Source organism: Chrysemys picta, chromosome 1 (genome assembly GCF_011386835.1).
Source record: "Chrysemys picta bellii isolate R12L10 chromosome 1, ASM1138683v2, whole genome shotgun sequence".
Taxonomy (NCBI): Eukaryota; Metazoa; Chordata; order Testudines; family Emydidae; genus Chrysemys; species Chrysemys picta.
In genome coordinates this window covers 216,298,126-216,323,397 of record NC_088791.1, presented here as the reverse complement: position 1 = coordinate 216,323,397, position 25,272 = coordinate 216,298,126, and the positions used below count along the sequence as shown (strand labels likewise).

The 25,272-nt window shown below is 40.9% G+C and overlaps 1 protein-coding gene and 1 long non-coding RNA gene across 32 annotated transcripts in view; one reads left to right on the top strand and one right to left on the bottom strand.

The window, feature by feature from the left end:
- SH3KBP1 (SH3 domain containing kinase binding protein 1) overlaps positions 1 to 25,272 on the bottom strand; it is a 335,079-nt gene that overhangs the window by 15,252 nt on the left and 294,555 nt on the right. For 17 of the 31 annotated variants that reach the window (XM_008170230.4, XM_065579672.1, XM_065579674.1 and 14 more), the window contains 4 exons: positions 25,076 to 25,161; positions 11,104 to 11,213; positions 6,947 to 7,072; positions 4,475 to 4,746 (listed from right to left, as the gene is read on the bottom strand). In XM_008170230.4, the coding sequence (XP_008168452.1) occupies positions 4,475 to 4,746; positions 6,947 to 7,072; positions 11,104 to 11,213; positions 25,076 to 25,161 (594 nt within the window). Of the gene's footprint in view, positions 1 to 4,474; positions 4,747 to 6,946; positions 7,073 to 8,615; positions 10,178 to 11,045; positions 11,214 to 20,780; positions 20,873 to 25,075; positions 25,162 to 25,272 lie in introns of those variants that run through there. The other 14 variants (XM_065579728.1, XM_065579733.1, XM_065579722.1 and 11 more) reach the window with 9 other exon arrangements.
- On the top strand, positions 5,022 to 7,073 carry LOC135979286 (uncharacterized). The gene is made up of 2 exons (XR_010596621.1): positions 5,022 to 5,111; positions 5,157 to 7,073. It is a non-coding gene; the product is annotated as an uncharacterized LOC135979286 (long non-coding RNA).

The window sequence follows — 25,272 nt, the reverse complement described above, 5'->3', positions numbered from 1 at the left end:
ACACCGCGCACCGGCAGCAAAGCACTGATAGGCTCATAAGCAGCCTGCAGCGCCAAGCAGACGCTATCCAGGAGCTGGTAGCCATGCAGAAAGAGGAGCAGTACCGCAAACGCAAACGCCACCCCCCCTACAGCCCTTGTCCCAAAACTCTTTCCATTGTGCCCCACTGTCACCTCCAACCCACTTTCCCCAACTTCCGTGTTCTTCACGCCACCCGCTGCCTCCAACACCAATAGCTTCATCACCCAGCCCTGAAAACCACGACCCTTACCCTCTGCACTCAACCCCCATCACCATGCAGTATAGCTGTCCTGAAGTGCAGCACTCACTGCACAGCACACCAGACAGGACATACGCGAATCTGTGATTGTACTGTTCCCCACTCCACCCCCTTGTTTCTTTTTAATAATTTTTTTTCTTTTCAATAAATGGATTCTTTGGCTTTGAAAACATTCTTTATTATTGCATAAAGTAAAAGACTCCTTAGCCCAGGAAATAAACAGGCACTGCAAGTCTGCTTGTCTGCTAAGCAGACACTGATTCCTAAAGATTGGAACTACTGCACTTCACTCCCGTGCAGGGCACCAGATATCACTGCTGGTTTTCAGCCTCAAATTGCTCCCTCAAGGCATCCCTAATCCTTGCAGCCCCGCGCTGGGACCCTGTAATAGCCCTGCTCTCTGGCTGTGCAAATTCGGCCTCCAGGTGTTGAACCTCGGAGGTCCATGCCTGAGTGAAGCTTTCACCCTTTCCTTCACAAATATTATGGAGGGCACAGCACGCGGATATAACCGCAGGGATGCTGTTTTCGGCCAAGTCCAGCTTCCTATAGAGAGATCGCCAGCGGCCCTTTAAACGGCCAAAGGCACACTCCACAGTCATTCGGCACCGGCTCAGCCTGTAGTTGAACCGTTCCTTGCTGCTGTCAAGGGTTTCATGAGCCACGGCATTAATGGGTAAGCGGGATCTCCAAGGATCACAATGGGCATTTCAACTTCCCCTACCGTGATCTTCTGCTCTGGGAAAAAAGTCCCGGCCTGCATCTTCCTGAACAGCCAAGTGTTCCGAAAGATGCGTGCGTCATGCACCTTTCCGGGCCAGCCTGTGTTAATGTCAGTGAAACGCCCACGGTGATCCATAAGCGCCTGGAGAACCATAGAGAAATACCCCTTCCGATTAACGTACTCGGATCCTAGGTGGGGTGGTGCCAGAATAGGAATGTGCGTCCCATCTATTTCCCCATTTGTGCAAAGCTATCCACTATTTCCTGCACGTTACCCAGAGTCACGGTTCTTCTGAGTAGGATGCGAATAATGGCCTTGCAAACTTGCATCAACACGATTCCAACGGTCAACTTTCCCACTCCAAACTGGTTTGCAACCGACCGGTAGCTGTCTGGAGTTGCCAGCTTCCAGATTTCAATAGCCACCCGCTTCTCCACTGGCAGGTCAGCTCTCAATCTCGTGTCCTTGCGCCGCAGGGTGGGGGCGAACTCCTCACACAGTCCCATGAAAGTGGCTTTTCTCATCCGAAAGTTCTGCAGCCACTGCTTGTCATCCCAGACTTCCATGACGATGTGATCCCACCACTCGGTGCTTGTTTCCCGAGCCCAAAAGCAGCGTTACACAGTGCTGAGCATGTCCGTGAATGCCACAAGCAATTTCGTGTCGTACACGTTATGTGGCTCGATAGCATTGTCGGACTCCTCACCCTCACTCTCACTGTCACTTTGGATCTTAAGGAATAGTTCGACAGCCAAACGTGACGTGCTGGCGAGACTCGTCAGCATATTCCTCAGCAGTTCAGACTCCATTTCCCGCAGACAGATCGCGCTGCACAGAAACCGTTGAAAGATGGTGCCAAAGGTGGATGGAAACAAAGGGATTTCTGGGATGCGAAGAGATGCATCACGGGGCATTGGGACAGGACCCAGAATCCCCCGCACCCACGCCCCCTTCCCACAACCCACGGTGCCAGAATGGGAAAAGGTGCTCTGTGGGATAGCTGCCCATAATGCACCGCTCCCAATAGCGCTGCAATTGCCGCAAATGTGGCCACGACAGTGCGCTGGGCAGCTGTCAGTGTGGACAGACTGCAGCACTTTCCCTACTCAGCTGCACGAAGTCAGGTTTAACTCATAGCGCTGTACATCTGCAAGTTTAGCCAAGGCCTGTGAGAGATAAACCCTCTGTTAGGAGCGCCTGTGGCGCTGGAGGGTCATTCGGCACTGACATTCTCTGACCATGGTGCTCAATGCATGCGCTGAGGTTGGAGATGCCGTCGAGGTAAGTGCAGCCCGTGTCTGTTCCGGCAAGGTCATCTGTGCTGGCACCGTGTCCATTGCGGTGCTGGACAGTGCCATGAGAGAGGCAGGCAACTTGAAGCCTCGGCACCGGGAGCTTGCGCTGTCGACGCAGCCACAGGCGAGATTAGCATGATGCTGGGGGAACCGGCCCATCAAAGGAAGGTCTGCGTAGAAGAAATAGACCTGCTCAGCGACCTTTTTGCTTGCAATGTTTCCCTTCTGGGTGAGGGAGGCAGGCGTTTTCTTTTTTTGTCCTTTTTGAAGGCGGGAGGACTGCAGTTCACTGAGGATCCCGTACCTGGGTCAGAAGCAGGTACGAGTGACTTCTGCATAAGAATCATTTTCAGTCAGAGTTCTCTGTCTTTACGTGCCCTGGATTTTAATTTGGAACAATAGGCACATTTTTGAGGAACGTGGGACTGCCCCAGGCATTTTATACACTAGGAGTGATCATCTGAGATAGGGATGGCATCCCTGCACATAGTGCACTGCTTAAATCCTGGGAGCCAGGCATATTAGCGTTGGCTGGAGGCTGATAGAAACAAATGGGAACAAATTGTTGTTGTTGTTTTTTTTTAAGGGATGAACTTATCTAGTAACTACAGTGCAAAACTAAGGGGGAAAAGAATGTAGAATGGGTAAGAGAAAACATTTTAACGAGTCTGCTGTAGGACCGACTCTGGCCGGGGACGGTAGAGAAGGAACTGAGGAGTTCGGCCGCACATGCGCACTACTAAGACAAGACTGGTATGTGAGGCAGGCTCCGCGCATGTGCGGCCGATACAGGTACTGCTGTAAAAATCTCCGAATAACGGCCCTGGGCGCACGGACACCTACAGTGGAGCACCCATAGGGACACCTCTCAAAGAAGAACACAAAGCACTCTCGCTATGGATCAAGTTTTCCAATTATTTTTCAATAAACATTTATGTGAGCTGCAATGATCTCTATCTACATTAATATGTTTACAACATGAACCATCTTTCAGAGCTTTCTATATTTCAGTGCAATAATGATACTTATAATCCCTAAACATTATTTTTTAAATAATTCAGTCACATTCAAAGTATTTAACAAATAATTTTAGACCATTCTTTCTTTGTGTAATTTGGATAACTGTGTAACTATATACATTATCCAGTAGTTACAATAAATTATTTTTTAAAATCTCATAATTGTCCAAATAGCTAAAAAAATTCATTTTTATTTTAATTGTTCTTCCCTCCTGCGCTTCCTGGGACTTCTCCACTTCCTTAAACCCAGCAGCACACCCTAGCCCCCACCATCAGTTCAGTGCCCCCATTCCCATCAGTCCCCATTCCCACATTTCAGCCCCTCCTCCCCCAGCCACACCACTGCTCCTCCTAGGGTCTTCACTCCCCTTTCCCAGGCCTGGGGGTATACAGCAGCATCCCCTCTCATCTCCCCTTTCCCACCAGCTCTTCACCTCTCTCTGCCCCTTCCCTGCCCATGTGCTGCAGGGGAATGCAGTGAGGAGCAGAGGCACCATGCTGGCAATGGGGCAGAAGGAATGGTGCCATGCTGGGCTGCTGTGCTCTTTGCTCCCTCCCTCTCCCTCCCCTTCTGTGAGAACACTGCAAGCAGGATGGAGAGGCTCTGCTGGCTTATAGCAGGGCTGAACTTCATGAGGGGGCTGGAGTGTCTCACATCATGGTAAAATGGGCTCCAGACCCTCTGAAATCCCGTCACTTGCGACACAATCATTTGGAGGAGCAGCTTTCTGGGCAATTGTATTAACAGTTTAATAACTACTGAAGAATTTTAGTATAAAAGCCCACTAGAAATGCTTCTCAGCTTTCAGATCAACATAATTAAGAGTCCCTAAATGGCCACTGACGGATTAGACAGTAGCATCTTGTTAGACTCCTTAACCTCTATCAGTCTACAGTTCAGCTTTTTAAAAAGTCCAGGTAAACATGTACTTATATGATAAAACAACATAGCTCCAGAGAAGCTGTTACAAACTATCAGATTGACTGTATCAGTGATTTAAAATTTTTCTCAACATCTATTGGTCTTCATGAAATCTTTTTGTCTGACAAAAAGATCAAAGGAATTTCACACACAAACACATATATTATATGGAAAAGATTAGTACAAAGCACAGTAAAGATGCTTCGAATGGATGTTGTGGTTTCTAATGCTTACTTTTGCTGGTCTTTCATTGTCTCAACGATAGTTCTTAGCTCCTTAACTTGTGTCCTCAGCTCCTCCAAGGCTGCCGGACCCTGGCTTGAGAGCTCAGTCTTTGGCTTTCCTTCAGTACTGAACAAAGATGGGGAATTTGACCTATGGCCTGTTGTTCCCACAGTAACTGAATGAAGTGCAGGTGAGGATGAGGAGGATAATGATGCTTGTATATTACTCCCACTAGTCAAACCCCCTGGTTTTGGAGGCAATGAAGTTTTATTATCAGACACCTGTCAACAAAAAACAATGAATATTAAGTTGCCTGAATTGGAAGCACATCTCAGTATTAGATATAGTTTACTCCCCTGCAGTCATGCTGATGGGTTTGGTTAGAACTTTTACATGCTTGACCATGGCACAATGGATATGATACACCACTGTTACTCAAATCTGTCTTTCTGAACACTCACAATATTAAGCTTGAGCCTGCCAGGGACTCTCAGCCCAGCCCATCACTGACTGAAATGTTTTCCATCAGTATTGTTGCAATTGACCAGGAAAAAACATTACCAAAATCTAGGTCACCAATAAAGCAGGTACAAGAGTGAAAAGAGTTAAAAAACAGAGATTTTACATTTTTATTAAGACGACACAGGTAATTCTCTAACAAAATTAAGTGCTTGATACATGTTTCACACAGAACTTTGTTATAAGTCAGAGTACGCTTAGCTAAGCTGACCTATTTCTGTGAGAATGCAACTTGTGTCATGCAGAGAAACTAAGTAGGATTTCTTGCAGTACCAAATTAGTTGTGATTTTCAACTAGTAATTGAAAGATTCTGTCTGCAATCCAAAACACAGTTAAAGAAAAGGAAAAGTTACTTTACCCATACTATTACTTAGAGCTATATAATCCTTAAACCTCCCTGACTTATCCTCCAACAGAACAAATGTACCACATATTGCAGGAAGTATTCATCTATCAATGAGAAACATAATATGTTCAACTACTTTAAAAGAATTGTGTAACTTTGGTACTGAGTTTCTGCTCATGTCTACATCTCTACACTTTCATACAGGAATTCTGGGGCTTGGAAGTTTCATTGTCTTAATCTATCTATGTAGTTACTTATATGAGCTCACATCACTGAAGTGTCTGAATAAAAAAATAGATTTTTATCCACACAACATCCCTGTGAAGTGGGGAAGTATTATTCCTATTTTACAGATTAGGAATTGAGGCACAGGTTAGACTAAACTTTGTCACTTACTGATGTTGGCAGAGCTCTGGGAATAGTATTTGCTGATTAAAATGCTGCACAGAGTACAGGGAGCAATACAGAAAGTGTTCTTTCAGTAACACCATAACAAATGTGGCTATCTTTCTTTTTAAAATATCCAATCTAGAATTTACATTTTGTGTGTTAAGGCAGTGCCTAGAGGTCCCATTGTGCTAGGCACTGTACAAACACACAGTAAGAAACAGGTCCTGCCCCAAAGAATTTACAGTCTAAGGGCTGGCCTACACAAAAAAATTATACCAATTTATTTCAGATGGAGTGTGATTTTATATTGATATATTTAGAGTGGTACAACTCCTGTTGTGGGCAGGTTTCAAGGTGCTTCTGAATATATAGTTTATGCCTGTAAATTTATATTTATGTCTATTTTTAAACTGATTTAGTGAAAGTGGTACAAAAACTACATGTGGACAAGCCCTTGGCAATAAGACAAAGCGTGGAAGAGGAAACAGAAGTACAGGCACAAGGTGTTTCAAAAGGTGGTAGAGGTAATAGAACCCAGGTCTCCTGACTCCCAGTCTGATATCCACTAGGCCATGCTAGGGTTTTGGTTTTTTCCTCTAGAAGAGTGCTTCATACATTTAGGATCCAGAGAACTAGAATCAGAATAAAACAAATGTTTAAGTTAAATGAAATTTGGTGCCTAAAACCTTAACCATAGTCCTCCGCAGCTCCCTTGTGAAGTTTAGCTAGAACAGTAAGATGGTTTAGAGCAGTAAATACAGATGTCTGTATTCATTATTAACATGGTTCCATTTTCTCTAGATTACTGTGATGATATATTATCCATATGACATGTTCTACACTGTTCACTCACCCAGTACCATTTAAAGTTTTGCTAGTACAGCTTATTTTGCTCAGGGAGTTGATATAAGATATATTGGGACACACACTTTTTTGCCAGTATAAAAGGTGTCTACTGTAGGAGGATTTGTCCATATAGCTCTACTTAGCTGTACATAGCTGTAAGGGCAAACTTTTTCTAGAGTAGACTACGCCTACATCTTGTGTTTCACTGTAGGACAATACTTCAGTATTACAGTATATGTATTTTTTTTAAACTAACTACCCTGAGGTGCCCAGTTACTGAGATGATGGGTACCATGAAATAAATAAAATAAATGACAATGCATGTACTTGAGGATAAGTTAGCAGATGCAGAGTAATCAAAACAGTCTGATTAACTTACTTGTGATATTGTAACAGTCTTTGTTTTCTTTGACACTTCAGTTGCTTTATGTATAATGGACACATGTTCTTCCTTTTCCTCTTCAGGGCTTGGTGAGTCAAAGAAATCAGGACTTGAAAGGGAGGACTATATAGGCAAAACAATAAAACCAGATATTTTCATTCTAGACTACTTTTAAAAGAAGAAAATTACATAGCAAATAATATCAAAAGTTATACAAGACAACTTATAATTCAAAAGGAAGATTTTCAAAGTTCTGTTTTAATTAATACGTTGTTTTAAAGGGTGGCGAATGGAAAGATAGGTATTGAAATGACAAATCCGTAATGGCTATATTGCGATTTAGGGGCACTCTTTGTTCAGAAGAAGATGCACAGCGCCTTCCTGCCCCCCAGAAGAATTTTAGTTTAATGAGGCAGAATTTTTCTGAGGTTAATAAGGTGTGTGTGCTGCTGTTACTTCAGTTCCACCGCACTGGGAGAGGGTGCATTTGGTTTGGTCAGGTGCAGGCCTCACTCTGCTACTTTTGGAGAGGTTAGTGCTGCTCTCTGTACACAACACCTGCATTCCAAAGCCATGTAGTGTCTAGCCTCTGTGTAGGAGCACAAAGAGGGGAAAACCCATTGCATCCTTTGCCCCCTGACCTCGCACACTTTGCGTCTTGCATAGAATCAACTACAAACTGGCTCTTAGATTTATTTTAAGTAATGTAACCTTCCGTTTTTGTTCTCTTTTATTTCCACGATGAGCCATTCACCTTCCCTTCACTTTATTTTTCAGCATATGAACATGAGACATTAGTGTTAGCCATAGCACACTCTCATTTAGACATCCCGACATGCAAAAACAAAAAATGAAAATTATACACAAAAGATTGAGCATTTGTGCATTATCAAATCTTTGCTTTTTTAAAACAGCAAAATGATATTGGTCACACACCAGGAAGCTGGGCACAGTTTGATCTATATAACAGATTCAGAAAAGTTAGAAAAAGATAGCTTTACTCCCTCTCAATGGTATTTTAACAGATGAAAGGGAGGTCCTATTATGTGGAGCTGGTAGTCTGGACTATGTCTTCATACATTAAGGGCTGGATTAATGCAGGGCCTATAGAGGCAGCAAAATTATAGATCTAGATATTGATATATAATTTATAGCATCTTAAATTGGCAGTCATGTTCCTTCACACTTCCTGGAAAGCAACAGCCAATCAGAGCTGCTCAGCAGACCTCCCTCCCTCTCCCCTCAGGAACTTGGCCTATTCTCACAGGAAGGGAGGGATGTCCCTGCTCACAGGTGGAGAGGAAGAAGCATAAAGAGCTCTGCAGCATTGGGCAGCTCCACTTGCTCTTCCCCTGCACCACCACCACTCAGCAGGGATGGCTTTTCTGTTCCTCCCTCTCCCACCCTGTAACTCCTGACCAGGGAAGAGGGAGGGAGGTGAATAACCCTGCTGGGAAGGGGGAGAGGGGACTCCGCTGCAGCCCTCTCTGGCCTGGAAAAGGGGGGTGAAGAACCCCAGTAGGAGCAGAGGTGAGGCTGGGGAGGAGGCACAGCCGATGGGGGGCGCAAGAGGGCAGAACTGATAGGGGGCTGGGCAGTATTGATGGGGGCACTAGATGTATGTTGTAGCTGTGTTAGTCCCAGGATATTAGAGAGACACTGTGAGTAAGGCAAATCTTTTATTGGACCAACTTCTATGGGTGAGAGAGACAAGCTTTGGAGCTGACACAGAGCTCTTCTTCAGGTCACTGATGGGTTCTGTGCAGAGGCACTTCAGTTTATTTTCCCTCTATTGACTGTCGTGCCATGTATTTAATGTAGAAACTTTTCATTTACATTTAAACACATTAGAGCTACAATGCGTTGATACATTTCTACTTACAGTGGTAAACTTTTAATCAGGAGCTTACTCAGATAGTTATACAACATGAAGTGATGAGTAATTGACATACTTTCATGTGATTACATGCTGCACAGAAGTTTAAAAAAAAAGATGGTGCAAGTGTCAAAATTTCAGACAATAAGGAAAAGCAAGTTAGATGTCCCTTCATTCCTCGTGAGTTTAATTTATAATTTTAATTTCACAGTTTCAATAGAATTAATATAAATAGCATGCGGTGTTAATAGTATTACAGTGAATCTATATAATTATTTGCTTGAAAGATTTTGTTGCACTGTTGCATACTGGCTCACTCAACCTTTTATTTTGAGATTAATACATACAATTGGGCACACCACTCTTGGAAGGTTGTGAGCCCTGGCCAGTGGCAGTTTCACTAGAGAGCAAACACCTGAAGAGCCCTTTGGCCCACCAAGATTTGGACTTTGCCTTATCTGGCTCATCAGAAAATGTAACTGAATATCATTGCTATTGGTAATTAGGCAATTAAAGCCTTACTAGTAGTTATGGCCCAAAATTAAAATGGTTCTGTTCATTTTAACTTTAATTCAGCTTTACCATATCACATTTAAAAAGAAAACTGAAATAACCAAGGTAATTTAACAACTGATTCTTTGGCATTGGACAGAGGTGGTGGTAAAACAATGAAGGAAAGAAACTGAATATGTAAGGAGGGACTCCCAAAACTGTAACAGACCTGGGCCCCTATCAAAATTAATCTGGCCCTGATACACACCTGAGACCTTTGGGTCATTGGTTGTTGGATGTGAGTAAAAACAAATACATTATTTAGCGCTAACAGCAGCTAGTGAGTTGCTTGATAACAGAATTGAACAGGATGTGTGAATAGTGGATAGGTTGCCTTTTATCATTGTGAGTACTTGCATGGGTACATGATAAGTGAGAGAAGGCCTGTTATTAAGAAATCACAATATGATATTACATTATTATATTATAACTGGAAAAAGTTCATGTGTAGCTACTGAAATTCTTCCTTTCCCCTTCTTGTTCAATCCCTTCAATTCCATCTTTTCCTGTCTTTAATTTTCATTTCTTCATTTTCTTTAATTGTGTTGCTACTGAACTTATCTGGCTGTGCCCTATACCAGTCACATGTTTAGTATCTGGAGATGTCAGGAAGAGTCTTTTGGGTTTTCAGATCTATTAAATAGTGACCCTGGGCACAACCAACAGATCATTTAGATTCCTTCATCTGAGACAAACTGTTTATTGGGTGCAGCTTGTTGAGTTTCCTAAAAGTCATAGTTGATGTGCAAGTGATGTATAAGACATGGAGTCTTCTGTCAATTGCCCCTTTCTATTTCTTTCTTGTAGTGAAAAAAAAGAGATGAAATTTGAGTTTCTCACAGTAACTATGAGTCAAGAATAACAGCTCTTATAGAAGAGGCAGTAAAGTAGGAGAGAAACAACATGCAAACATCTTATAGGTGTCTGGACAATGAAATTGAAAAGTATGACTTAATATGCAGAAAAACTGCAATTGGCATGTTATTACAGCAACATATATAGAGTGTGTGTGTCAGTTATGAGTAGCCCATACCTTAACAAGAGGCTTATACAAAGACATTCCCCTTAGTCTGTGAAAATCTCCATTTTTTCCAGGGATGCATATGTTTGCAAAGAGGAAGGGTGAGGGACTTCAGTATATTTATCTGATTTACCATTTAAATAAAAATGCTTTTTGTAATCATAACAATCAAGGAAGAAGGCAACACCATTTGGCAAACAAACAGCACATTAAGTTTACTTTGCTAGAAATGTTGATATTTTGTTCCTGTAAAAACATAATGTGTTTATTGCCAATATAGCACAGAATTCAACTTGTATAATTTGACAGTGGGGGCAGTTTTGAAACCCCCCTAAAAAGACCGAGGAATAGTCTCCTGGGGGAAACTTTTTAAAAGTACTTGACACCTCAAGTGCAATCTGGTCTATTCCAAAAACTCTTATGATGTATTTTTATGAGCTCCAGTCACGCTTGGTGGGGATGATCTAGTAGTATCCAGAAAGTGGGTGAAACGCTTTCTTAGACAGGGAAGGTTCTTAAACTTACATTCAAAATTATGGCATACTCTTAAAAAGGGGCTCCCTGAGAGGCACTTCCAGCACTTCATTAGTACGTGTGACGCAGCTGCCTAAGCATAAATGAAAGGATTGAATAACACGGATACTTACCAAGAAAAAAAAATTCAGAACGTAATTTGAAAAAAAAAGGAAGAAAAAATGAACATACAGATGTGAGTGACTGGGATGGAGGTCGTCTGCCAGTAGCTTTTGGTCTGGTTGTAGTTGGATGACTGAGCTTCTCAGCAACTGGTACTACAGAGTCAAAACCTTCCAGATCTTAAAAACAAAGATTACACACAGTCAATTCTGAGAATCATTCTCCAAGAGAAACAACACAAACTTATATTAAGGCAAAACAAAACTCCTGTCTTTGGTAAATCTCAAAGAAATTAAGTCCCCATTACATCATGTTGCTTCTGTTATTTTTTCAGAATTTAGCTAAAAAAAAAAAAAATCTAGGGCAGCTGAAATCTAGGCACTTTTAACTTCTGCCATGCATGCTTGTTCTTTTGGCTCAGTTATAATCAGGCATGGAAAGAGTATAGGAGCCTTTTTTGCCTAGCAGTGCAATTAAAGCTGAATGACAAAACTGGCTCACTCGTGCGAAACAGAAAATGCAGCTGCAAAATTACCTTGTTACTGCTAGAGAGGCTAATCATTTTTCTATGAATAATTTGAGGCAGAAAATAGTATGCACATTCTTCCAATGTTTGTATCACCAATTCTAGATTTGCACTACAGCATTTGATAATGATCACTAATTGACACCTATTATAACAATGAAAAGAAAACACCTCAGTAGACTCCTAAAACTCTACAGGGCCCAGGGTAAGTAGATTCAAAGAATAGGAACCTGGCTTGGCTTTATGTGACATGAAACATATTGATGGAGTATTTACTGAATCCAGACACATGCTAGTACTGAAGAAGGGATATGACATCTGAAGGAATATTACTGCTCTTGAACACATTTGAATCAGATGGTTTAATATCATTCATCTGTTTTGTTTCATAAACAAATATTGTTTCAGCCACCTCAACTTAAGATATTCTACTGCATTTGTGCATGAGATAGATATATCACCCCTCCAGTCTCCCTGTTTTATCAAATTACTGGAATATGTGATTCAAGAATAAACTCGATAAAAAAATGCATTGGCTGTGAACCCAAAACTACAAATCCTTCATAAAATATATAGACCAAAGAGTTAAATGGGATTGTATTCAGACCTGGTAAAGGAGCAATTAATCTTCTGCAGATCAAGCTATGTTGATATAATACACAAGGGTAATCTCCTTAAAATGACAGGTAATAGAAAATAAAGACCCATTACATGGATAAACTGTTGCACATTAAGTAGGAGAGCCAAACTGATTTCAGGTACTTAGAGGATTTGGTGGCTGGGAGTTAAATGGGATCTAGATTTTAAACTGTGTATCTCTGAGGCAGTAATATCCTACAGAATCCCTAAGGAAGTTATGTACACTACTTTCAATAACCCTCTTAAGGTCTAATGGTTATTCACCTCAGAATTTTAGAACATTTTAGGAATAACTCTTTCTACACACATCAAATAACTGCCCGTCCTCTAATGAATAAGCCTTTAGTGCGTCTTTTGATGGATCTTCTAACCTACATCTTAGCCTTGCCACTGTGGCATGTTACACATTCTGCCACTCAGGATTTGACAGTCTAAAGTTACAAGTTCATCTTTGCAAAGGTCAGGTGATGCAATGGGCCACTGTGGAAGAGCATGGATTAAACTTTAAAAGTCCAACCAGCCAACATATATCTGAAACCTATCCTTTGCCTGCTAGTGCTGCTTTTTGTTTGGGTGTAATTTATTTTCTCTGGAAATCTTAGTTCAAATGTGCCATCTGATTTTCAGTAATACCCCACTTCTATCCAGTTTTCCAGCTGAACTGATAAGGGACGATGAGGTTAAGTGACTTGTCTAAGATCACAGTTAATGAGTTGCCCAACTTGAATTTGAACCCATGACATTTGTTTTAACCACTATAGACAACTCTGCCCTAAGTTTTAAAGATGGGGAATAAAGGTACATTCTGACCCTCTTGACTCCCATCTCTTCCACCACTGAACCAAGAAAACACATTGACAGCTTCGCTGTTCTCTGTCTTGTGACTTTTGTACAAAACACCACTGTTCTCTCCTTTTTTCTTATAAAAGATAATTAAATGCTACAGGTAATTGGACTATGATGGAAAGCAACCAATGAAAAAGGAGGATGTTATTAATTCAAAGTGCTGGTTAGTAGATAAAAGGATCACATTTGATGAAGTCAGCTCTCTTCATTTTTTAAGTGTAGTATTGCTGATCCTACTCATGAATTATTATCAGATGTATGTTTCTAGATTTGATCAGAGTAATCAAACATTCACATTTTGTTCATTTTAATGTAAAAACATATGGGTCAAATTCAGCAACTGAATGCACGTGTCACTGAAGTCAGTAAGAGCTGTGAGCGTCTGAATGAAAAAGACTATTAAAAAAATTGGATGGGCCTTATAATAGTTTTGTCCATCGTGAAACCTGACTTCTGTGAAAAGGTTCTATTAACAAGAAATAGACGGAAGGGTTTTAGCAATAGCCCAGTTTTTCAAGTTTCTGAATCTACAGCTGATCTCTAGAAAAATAGTTCAAACAGCCTATATGAGAAATACAGACTATAACAGAGAAATACAGAAGAGAGCACAGGGTGGAAAGATTTAACTTCTGTTATATGTTGCCAAACTAGTGAGATTGCAAAAACCCAACTGACACTATAAATAAAATCCTATTAAAGTGTAAGTCAGAGCCCAAAGAAGGACCCTTACTTGTACAAGTCTAAAATAGCAAACTCATTTATAGAACTCCCTTGACCTTTTTTTGATCTTATTTAGACTTTTTGTATCTTTTTCAAATCCTTCCCTTTCCAAGGTGATCAGCACTTCAGAGTCAGACCCTAAAGTACTATTCACACACAGAGAACAAATTATATTAAAAATTAATTAAATTGGTACAAGAAAAACAAAGACTTCAATTGCTCAAACTAAAGCCAGGTCTCAGTGGTAGCAGAGTTGGTATATGAATGCACAGTGTAGAATGCTGTACAGTTAGGGTCAATTTTTTATTTACACGGCTTATTTTTCTGATTATTCTTTCCAATGAAATATAATGCTACAATGTTTTTTCCCCAATGTTCTTAGCCAGGTTTCCTCTTTACGAGATATATATTGTACACACATTATATAGGGGTGTGCAGAAATGAGAGCATTAAATGCTAATGCAGGCATGTGCTTATAAAACAGAATTTATAGATGGCTAAGGAAGATTATATTTGGGGGTTTTACATCTGAGTACAGTACACCTCCCTTGTTCTGGGAAACGTTGGATGCCAGAACAGTAAAAGGAAGCAGTGATTGTATCCAAAGTCTTGCTAATTGTGCTGCAGGCCATTCAGCAGCCTGTGATGGCAAACGATCGAATTCTTCTCACAAGAAGCCCTTCCCTTCCCTTCTCTAGTCTGACACCAACCAAGATCAGGGCAGTAGGCTTCACTTAAGACTCAGATGAAATCTTCAAATTCCTTAACTGAAAACTAGCTAATAACTATTATACAGATAAATAACTGCACTAACATTAATGTTTCGCTACTGAGGACAGTAATGCATTAGACTCAGCGAGACACAGGAAGACCGACCAGAACAAAATAGTCCCTTAGTGTATGTGATAAGGCAGCCCCGCCTGGAGTGCCCTCCTGCAGCAGGCTGTGGCATGACACATGCACCTGCCTCAGTTTCCCGCCCTCAGAGTCCCCAGGAATAGTCTAAACAGTCTTTTTGAGTACAGTTGGTCCTTGTGGGGGTAACTGATTACAAAAGAATGCCCCGGGAACATAAACCATAATAAGAAGTCAAAATACCAAGTCCCACATCCATAGTCCAGACACAATATTAAGTAGAGCCCTGGTGTCCCACACCACACCCCAGTTCTCTAGTATGGCTCTGGTGTCCCTCACCACAGGTCACTCACAACCTTCAACTCTCCATTGCCCTCCACCTGCAGCTTTCTGACTCAGAGAGCCAATAGGCCTCACACTGCCTTCTTCTGCTCTCAGCCTTCAGGTCTTTCCCACCTTCTCTCTGGCCATGGCTTTCTGCCTCATGAAGATGAGCAAGCTAGCACCTCCACTGCCTCCCTAGCCCTTTCAGTGTCCTGGCTTAGGCTCTGACAGAGTGGCCAACTAGCCACCGCACCGACTCCTGACTTCAGCCCTTTTCAGCCAGCTGGCACTAGCTCTTGAAGCAGGCCAGCCCCACTACTGGCTTTCTGATAATCCCTCCCTCTCACCAGGGAGGGCCTGCAGAGAGCCCTCTGCTCTCTACAGCTTTCCCAAGACAATGCCTCCAGTCTCCTAACTTCCAGGTCTCTCTCAAACTGGGTCTCAACTCCCCCACCCCCACATTCTCCCTGACCCTTTATAGCCCCAGGTGCTGCCCCACTCTCTTAATTGGCCAAACTGGGAGCACCTGCTCTGACACCAGGCCTGTTTCATTTACAGGGCCAGCCACCCTGTGGCAGTGTACTAATGCAGCACAATCTTCTTTAAAGTGTTCTGTTTGCTGTCCTAGCATAGTTAGTTAGAATGAAAAACTCAGCTGTGCAAGAAATATTCTCAGGTAAATTGGCATGGAAATCAAGAGTAGTTTTCCCATTACAATATCTTTTAAGGAGTGTGTGTGTGTGTGTAAAAATGTTATTGTTTTCAAAACAGATCCAGGTGAAAAAACTTAAGATACAAGTTTTCAGCCTGCAAGGGATTATTAAGTCATTAAGCAATTTTAAAATTATTGAGTTGTCAAGAAATAGGTGAGGGTTTTAAGCTTGTTTCATAAGTTTTTGTTGTTTGTTTTGTTTTGTTTTTTTCTTCTTCATTTGGATTCAGCTCTTTGGTGCTTTGGAAGAAACAAGCAAAGTGATTTCACCTTGAAAATTAATAATGAAAAGTGATCAATAGATAGTAGAATCCATATTTTTATAGTATCATGGATACTGAAATCTTGAAAGAAAATGAACATGAAAAGTCCATATATGGTGGATGAGATAGAGACTGATGAAATATGTTGTATGTTAATTAATGCAAATACAGTAAATACGGTTTATTTAAAAAAATGAAGAACCTAAGTATTGTTGAGGACTCCGAGAAAACTAAGATTATTATCTATATATTTCTATACAACAGGCCAGATTCTCCCACCCTTTACTCATCCTGAGTAGTACCTTACTCTGGGAAGGAGTCTCGCATTGGTTTCTTAGCATGAGTCAGAATAGCAGACCCCCGTCCATATTGAAATGCAAACTGACTCCATTTGAACTCCAGTTCAGATCTGATTCATTCAATTGTATCAGGAAAGCTTCCTGTTTCTAAATCTACTGCATTTAGAATAACATCGATTGTATGTGAGACTTCTGCCAACTCAGTCTCTTGCTTTCGGTACAAAAAATTTGGATACCAAAGGTTCCACTAGACAGTAATTAGATTACTTTCTTTTCTAAAGTAAATATCTGCCTTTTCAGATTTTATCTTGAATCCTGGATAGTTGAAAACTGAATGCTGAAAGTTGCGTATGGTACCCTGCAAAGCTCTGGGTCAGTGCTCTCATCAAGTTTTTACTTTTAAAGATTCAGAAGATGCCGAGCAAGTATTTAAAGGTCAAGAAAACTGAGCTAAGCTAGAAGAAATGGATATGTTGCTTTTAGACAACTTGACACACAGAGAGAGTGGTTTACATTTCTGTTTTACCACATTTTCCTTGCCCTGTAGGGCTAGGGAGTTAATTAATTATTTCATGGAGTATTATTATCTCCCTGCTTACAATATTTACAATTCAAAGCTATGGTTATGGGTAATCCTCAGTTAGCTAACGTAAGTATTACAGCTTAATGTACCACTGCAATTCTATTAATTCTGGCCGCTTTCTATAACTGTGTTAGAATTAATATGTACAGCATTGTGTTGGGGGATGCCAACCTAAGGTGTATTTCTCTTCACTATGACTCTCATTTTGCCCTCAGCATCTGGTATTCAGTGAAGTACTACTTTTTCCATGTTTTACAGATGAGATTGCCAAGGAACAAGGGGGTCTAGTTATTTGCCTGAAGTCACAAAATGAGCTAATGACTTACCTGGGATTTAAACACAGGACTACCTGTTTCATAACTCTTTCTTCAAGGGTTCTCTAACTTTTTACATAGTGTGGACCATATCTTATGAGGGAAATCATTTCACTGCCACTTCCCCTCCCTTCCACACTGACCATCTCCCCTCCCATTTATGAATGTATATCAGCACTGTGGCAACTAGATATTCATTACGAGGAAAAGAGCTTATACGTGTATTTTTAACTGTCTTAATGCAATTTAGCATGTGGAAAAAAAGGAGCAGAGCTGGCAGCATGTGTGCCAGTCAGCTCTCCATCACTCGCTAGCAGGTGTTCCTCAGACCATAGTTTGAGAACTACTGATTTACTATATTTCAAGATCATATCTCCCCACAGCTCTGAAAAAAAAGCTTTCTTCTGTTACCTTATAGAATATCTCTTAATAAATCTCATGCCAGTGCTACATTTTTCAGCAGCAATCAATGAGTACTTAGATGTCTTTTGTTAGTAATATTAAAGATAGCTAAGATCCTACAGAGCAAAGGGTATAAAAAGACAGAATAAACATTGAAACAGATTGTGTTTTCTTAGATGCATGCATGAACTGTGCACAGTGTTGCCAACTCTCATGATTTTGTCATGAGTCTCATGATAATTATGGTTTTCCTTAAAGCCCCAGCTCCTGGAGTCAAGTGGATTTTAGCCTTCATTCTTAAAGTAAAAGTAAGTTTCTAGCCCTTGCTGCTGTGGAGAAAGCTTGGAAATGTGACTCCCAGTGAAGGCTCAAAAAGCAGAAGGCATATTAAAAAAAACAAAACACCAAATGTATCATTTGTACATAATCTCATGATTTTAAAGCCAATCTCATGATTTTTGGTGAACCTGACTCATGATTTTTGAGCATTTGGGGTTGGCAATACTGTGTACATGCAGTCCATTATTTGCTGAGCGGTACAGAGACTACTATTTTGTGTGGATTATTGTGTGATTCTGCTGTATATATTTTAACAGTATTTACTGGCAGATTACAGTTTAAATTACATAGTTCAAATCCATAAAACTTTCAAAATTAGAGCTTTATCCTTTAAATTACCAAATTTGCTAGCAATTTTCTTTTGTCAATCTACTAGCCCTCAAAAATTATCATCGTTATAAAATAGATCATATTTCTGAGGGCTAGTAGACTGACGTTTATTGGTCCAGGATCTAAGAACTATGGGTGGAATTTTTAAGAAAAAATGCCTTACCTTGTACTGGTACTTTGCCATATATACAAGGTGTGAATTTAAACCACTATAGTTATACCAGTATAACTTCCCCTAGTGGCCCTCTTATTCCAATTGTGGTGGTTTGGGAGACCTGTCTATGTACACGGTATGAATTCTGTTTGATGCTATGGCCCTTCTGTATGTTTATGCCCGTATGGCTGACTTTGCTGTATTCTTGCATCATATTTCTTGTGGTAAGGAGAGGGGGACTGGTGCCAGGGTGTCTACTTCTGAATGGGACAATCATTGAGGACCATCAACAACTGAATAAGTCTACCCTAACAGAAGAATGGGGTTGTTCCAACCTAGGTGAAAAACCAGTTCTTTCCAACTTGTGTGCAAAATGGAAGGAAAATAAGAGCAAAGAACCAAGGTATTAGTGCTGGCTTTTAAAACCACAGAGAATGGGAGGGTCAGAAATGCAAAGGGAGCTTGGGCAGGAGTGGAAGGAGTCTCTATGATTTCAGAAGAGAAGCTTGAGCAGGAGGAGTGAGGTCCAGGAGAGGGGACGTAAAACTCTGAAAAAACACCAACCAAATCTCAAAGAATGCTCAAGAGCAGTGGTCCCCAATGTGGTGGCTGCGGGCACCCACCAGGGCATTTATGTGCGACCGCTTAGTGCCCAGCAGGGGAGAGAAGCCGTGGCCCCGTGCCTGCCGGGGACAGAGAACTCCGGGGTTGCAGGCTGCGGGCGCTGGTGCTCTCTGTCCCCGGCAGGTGCGGGGCCTGCCTAGTGCCAGCAGGGGAGAGAAGCCAGGGCCCCGTGCCTGCTGGGGACAGAGTGCTGCGGGCACCGGTGTTCTCTGTCCTTCTGGCTTCTCTCAGGCTTCTCTCCGCACTGCCCAGAACTGCCATCAAAAACAAAAACAAACAAACAAACAAAACGCTCCGCCTTTGTAGAATGGACCAAATGTTTAATATTTATTTTGTAAAAACTACTTTATTTTTCTTACAGGTAGATAAAAAAGAGCAAATTCACATGGTAAGGTGAAAGAGTAATTGCCGAATAATTTAATTAATACCTATTACATGTAAAATTACCTTTTTATCTTATGGATTCATATATTATGTAATAATAAATATTATTTTTGTATTATTTAATGTACAAATACAAAATAAGCCTTGAAAAATTGTTGGCGCCCGCCACACTCTTCTGAAAACATGAACGTGCTACTGGCCACAAAAAGGTTGGGGACCACTGCTCAAGAGTGTTGAGGAAATTGAGGCAAAGAATTGCCCACAGGGTATCTTAGTTTGCATTGATCTGTATATATCTTTTGTGCTGTATAAAGTAAGGAGTGAATGATTTAGAAATCCAAAGTCGGGGCAAAGCTACACTTAGCACGCTGCATCGGCGCACTGATGCAGCTGCACTGCTGTAGTGCTGTAATGAAGAGGCTCTACTCCAACAGAAGAGATGTAGTTAATCCACCTCCCCAAGAGAGGGTAGCTATGTCAATGGAAGAAGCTCTCCCGCCAACGTAGTGCTGTCTATGCAGGGTGTTAGGTCGGTATGACTATGTCGCTCAGCAGTGTGGATATTTCATGCCCCTGAGCAACTTAGTTATACGGGTATAGGTCTGTAGTATAGACCTGGCCTAAGACAATCAAGGGTTAAATTATAAACTAGAGTGCCCATGAGGATTGAGCTCTGGGAAAAGGGTGTGCTTTAGCTCCTGGGAAGTGTTGGGAGACCAGGGTGGCTGGATCATAGTGTCCCACTTCCAAGAAGGGTATCAGACAGAGAGTCCAAGCCCCAGGAGGTCTGTAACACTGGTATAAGAGTGCCTTTTTCTGCTTTAGCTTATGTTGCTTTGGAATTAGTTTAAGATCAGCTGAAACAGGCCACTTTTATTTTGGAATAAGAGTATCCACAGATGGAATTATATATATTATACTGGTATAACTGGAAATATTTCCCATGCAGGCAAACCCTTAGTGACATAGGTACATGAGTCTATTGAAAGTCAATGGGTGTTTTTGACAATCCCACTTTATATATTTTAGTTCACACTAGATAACAGCTCAAAGGTGTTACTAAATGGTCCTTCTGTTGTGTAATATGTAACGATGCCACAATGAAATGTATGTATCATACTTTATGATGGCACCATTTGAATATAAAGACCTGATAAACAGAAACCAGGTGTTGATTGATAGTGTACGCATAAAACATATACATCAGATAACCCAATAAAATTCCATAGAAAGGGTTTATAAGAAATTGTAATGATTGTTTCTGTCGCAATGTTATAGTGCAATATTTTCCATCACAGTCCACTATCTACCCATTCGCAATTAGAAAATATCTATCACCAAAATGCACAACAGTAGTTCCACAGAATGCATGCTATTCATTCTTAGCTAAGGTAAATATCAGGATAGAAAAGAGATGGGAAAAAAGCCTTACCCTCATCAAGTGAAGAAGAGTTACCCATGGTAAAGAGATGTAAATAGGAAAAGCTTGATGAAATATGAGTGGAAAGGAAAAGAAAGGCATCACTAAAAATGGGAGGGAGGGAAGGGAGGAAAAAAAAACAAGAAGTGAGGAGGAAAGGGGGGTGGTTTGTTTTTCATGTTCCTTACTGTAACTATAACTAAAATATTATATTTTGTAAGCAAGGTGGTAATAGCTGTAAAACCAGTCCTCCATTTTACTGAACTGAATTAAAAAGACAGCCATACAATCAAACATATTCCATTAACTAGTATCTCACAGTTCATTATGACTGCAGATAAGCAATTTCTTTTGCATACCTTGGGGGCTTGTTTTCACTAGCAAATTACATCAAGTTGGAATATGACCCTGAGGAGTCATGTTAAGATGATCCTGACCACAACTTTTCAGTTTGTGTAGAGAGGAACACGACATTAATGGATAAACCCAAATTAGAGCCTAGGGTTTAGCCATGACCATCTAACTCAGGGGTAGGCAACCTATGGCACGCATGCCGAAGGCAGCACGCAAGCTGATTTTCAGTGGCACTCACACTGCCCGGGTCCTGGCCCCAGGGGAGCTCTGCATTTTAATTTAATTTTAAATGAAGCTTCTTAAACATTTTAAAAACCTTATTTACTTTACATACAACAATAGTTTAGTTATATATTATAGACTTATAGACAGAGACCTTCTAAAAACGTTAAAATGTATTCCTGGCACGCAAAACCTTAAATTAGAGTAAATAAATGAAGACTTGGCCCACCACTTCTGAAAGGTTGCCGACCCCTGATCTAACTCCATGTAGAACATGTGTCCCTGGCTATACAGACTGCAAAGTTGCGGTCAGCATCAAGTTAGCTAACTTCTCAACGTTACCTTCCAACTCAATACAATTTGCTAGTGAAGACGAGCCTCTTTGGCATCTATTTAAAATTAACTTTCTGACATACAACATTAACTGAATGTACAATATCAATCTAGTGAAACTCAAGCAATGGCAACTCAGTTATAATTTGTGTACTAATACTCAACACCTCTCTGACACAGAGTATAGCAGAACCTTACTGAGAGTGGGAGTGTGCAGGTGCAGATTAGAAAGGCTTCAAAATTCCCAGTGCCAGGGGGCCAGGACAGTGCTGAAGCACCACCCTGTGCACTAGCACTTAGTAGCATCATGAAACCAAGCTAAGCCACCTATGATTGGCTACTGTTGGTGCTCCTCCTCCTGCTCCTGCAGGGGGTTCTCAGTGCCCCAGAACAGCTCTGTTTAGGCTAGCGTAGAAATGGAAAGGAACCCAGTGACCAAGATTACAGTGAAATGGGTATGCAAGAGCTGTTAGAAAGGGCACTTAGGTTCCCTCCTCTTCAAAGACTACTCCTACAACAGCTACTGCCTCTGCTTGCATGCTTTCTACAGTACTGAGCCCTACCATGGGTCTGTGCTGAGAAGAAGATGGTACTTAGATCCACCTCCTTCCCACTTTATTGGAAGCAAAAGGGGAAAAGGAGGCAGCTGGGGGCTATCCTCTCCCCTCAGAGCTCATCAGCATATAGGGTAAATCCTGCCTTAGTGACTACCTCTGAAGACAGACCACCTGTCACGTGCGACTACTTGCAGAAGCTGCGGAACACTCCCGCTCTCTGGTGTGTAAACCTTTAAAGAGAGACCACCTTTTACAAGTGACCACTTTTGCTAACGTCCATGAGTGATCGCTCTTGGCAGGTTTTACTGTATTATAAAGTTAAGGCAGTTTTGGCAATGTTCACTACCCTACATGTATCCCAATTTAATTCACTCTGACCTCGTGCTGCCTGATCAATCAGTGCTTTTAAATCCATCTCTCAATTCTCTAACATTTTTACTAATAATTTATTAACAACAAAATCTCACCAATTTACTGTCCCTTCCTCTCACAAATGATTAATAAATCTATAAAATAACACTGATCCACATTAAACCCTGGGCAGGTAATCCCTCTCCATTGTAAGGAGCAGTCATTCACTGCAACTCATTTTAGCCTACAAAGTTTTAATACATCACAGAACTTTGCCCTCTACAAGGTGGCTTTTTATTTCCTTGATCAATACCTTTTTGAAAATCCAAGTAAATTATAATCACTGGGTCACCTTTCATTCCCAAGTTAATACTTTTTTCTATGAACTCTAATGGGCTAGAAAGACATATCTTGTAGGTGTCACACGTGTTTGACCCTATCAGGTTGTACTTATCTAAGTATAAATTTATTGGATAAAGTAAAGTATCTAAGTGTTCGCACTAGTCTATCCTTAGACTCAGTTAGTTCTTTCCATTAAAGTTACTAGCAACTCAGTGGCTAAAACCTTATGCAATGTTTTGCAAATGTGATTTGTTTATTTTTGTGTGCAGTGTCATTGGGTGATCTTTGTATTTGCTTCTGTTCTCCCTACGAGTCTCACCTCAAAAAATAAAAAGTCTGTAATGGTTCTGGAAGAGAACAGGAATTGTTCTTAAACAACATTTACTAGTTATCCCATGATACCATTTTTTTTAAATCTGTGCTTTTACCACATCGCACTCCTTGTTAACAGTGCTCGGATACTTATATCACACCATTATATGCTATTTGGTGGCACAGCATTTTTCCTTCTAGTACACAGAGGCCTACAGGCTTTGAACTAAATGTATAAACATTAATAATAAAAGCTAGTAATAATAAATGCTGAAATTGATTGCATTTCCACATTATACTGTGGGCTTTAACACAGTATTAATCAGAAAACATCATAATGTATACTTGTAAAACAGTTCATGCAATTTAATTGAGATGCGTTTTGCTACGTCAGGGATTGACAACCTTTGGCACGCGGCCAGTCAGGGCAATCCGCTGGCGGGCCGGGACGGTTTGTTTAACCTGCAGCATCCGCAGGTTCGGCCGATCGCACTGGCCGCTGTTCCAGGCCAACGGGGGCTGTGGGAAGCAGCGGGCAGCACATCCCTCGGTCCGCGCCGCTTCCCGCAGCCCCCATTGGCCTGGAACGGCGAATTGCGGCCAGTGCAATCGGCCAAACCCGCGGACGCTGCAGGTAAACAAACCGTCCCGGCCCGCCAGCGGATTTCCCTGACGGGCTGCGTGCCAAAGGTTGCCGATCCCTGTGCTACGTTCACCTTCATTAAAAATAAAAGTATATATATTGTTTATTCCTTTAGAACAAGCTTGCTATCATAGAACACACTGACAGCAACAAATTCAAAAAGCTGATACATGAATACTGAGAGCAATAATCAAGGTCATCTTCATAAAACTAAGAAAAATTATTTGTGTTCGCTTTTTATATTTTAAATTATATATAAAAGTTTTCCTTTCAAGTCTGGAGAAAAGGCAGACTGGTTGCTGAAAGTATAATATTCTACCAAAAGATGTTAATATTAATGTGTTCTATGAAAAAAACAAAACATCAAATTAACTTTATAGGCTACCACTGAGTTCTAGTAATGTACATTCAGGGTACAAAGATTCTGCCTCTTACAAAAACATGCCAGCTGCCGCACAGTTGTTACTAAATTGAGTGACTGGAGCAGATGTCATTGGAATACTTCCACATACAAATGACTCTGTCCCTGGGTTTGCTTTCAGAAATAAACAAGAGTCAGAACACCTCACTTTCAATGCCTCAGTTACAACAACATCCCACTCCACAAACATGAATTTCAAATTTAGCAATGGGAAAAAAAAATAAGAAAAACAATCCAATCTTTAACTTTACTCCTCTTCAAAGTGACTCAGTGATTCAACTGTACGTGTTTTAGGTCTATTGATTATCATCTTAACTGCAGTTGAGTTCATGTTCATTTTAAAATTGGAACAGGCACTCTTTTTAATACTTTTTTAGCCAAACTGATTTTTTTAAAGCAGTCTCTATTTCCCTTGTATTTGAAATGTAAAGATTATTGGTAACTACACCACAAATGTAAACCTTTAACACATTACAAACATATAATATGCATTAATCTTCACCTTACCAAAACATAGTACAAGTATTCATTTGGCCTAGCCAATTATTTCAGGCTTTTAACAATAAAATCAATTTCCCATGCCAAAAAATCTAAGTTTCATATTTCTGTGTTTTCTTAAAAAAAAGTTTATGCAAGGAATGTGTGATTAACCTTGCATTTAAAATTCACTATGAACCCATTAGCTGCTTCTTGGAGCAGAGTAAGTACCACTAAAATGCAGATATCTACACCATAACTTTGTTAGAGGAACAACAAAAACATGGCAACTTACCAACGTCACTGCTTCTTTCTGAGGAGTCCTTCTCCAAGGTTCCGGATACCGTACTGCCCACTAACTCTACTTTTGTACTATCATTCCTACAGTGAGAAAAAGAAGAGGAGACATTTATTAGAGTTTGTCTGTGGGTTACAATAAATTGCCAGCTTGCAATTAATAAAAAGAGGGGGGACGTGTTCCTCCTGTGTAGC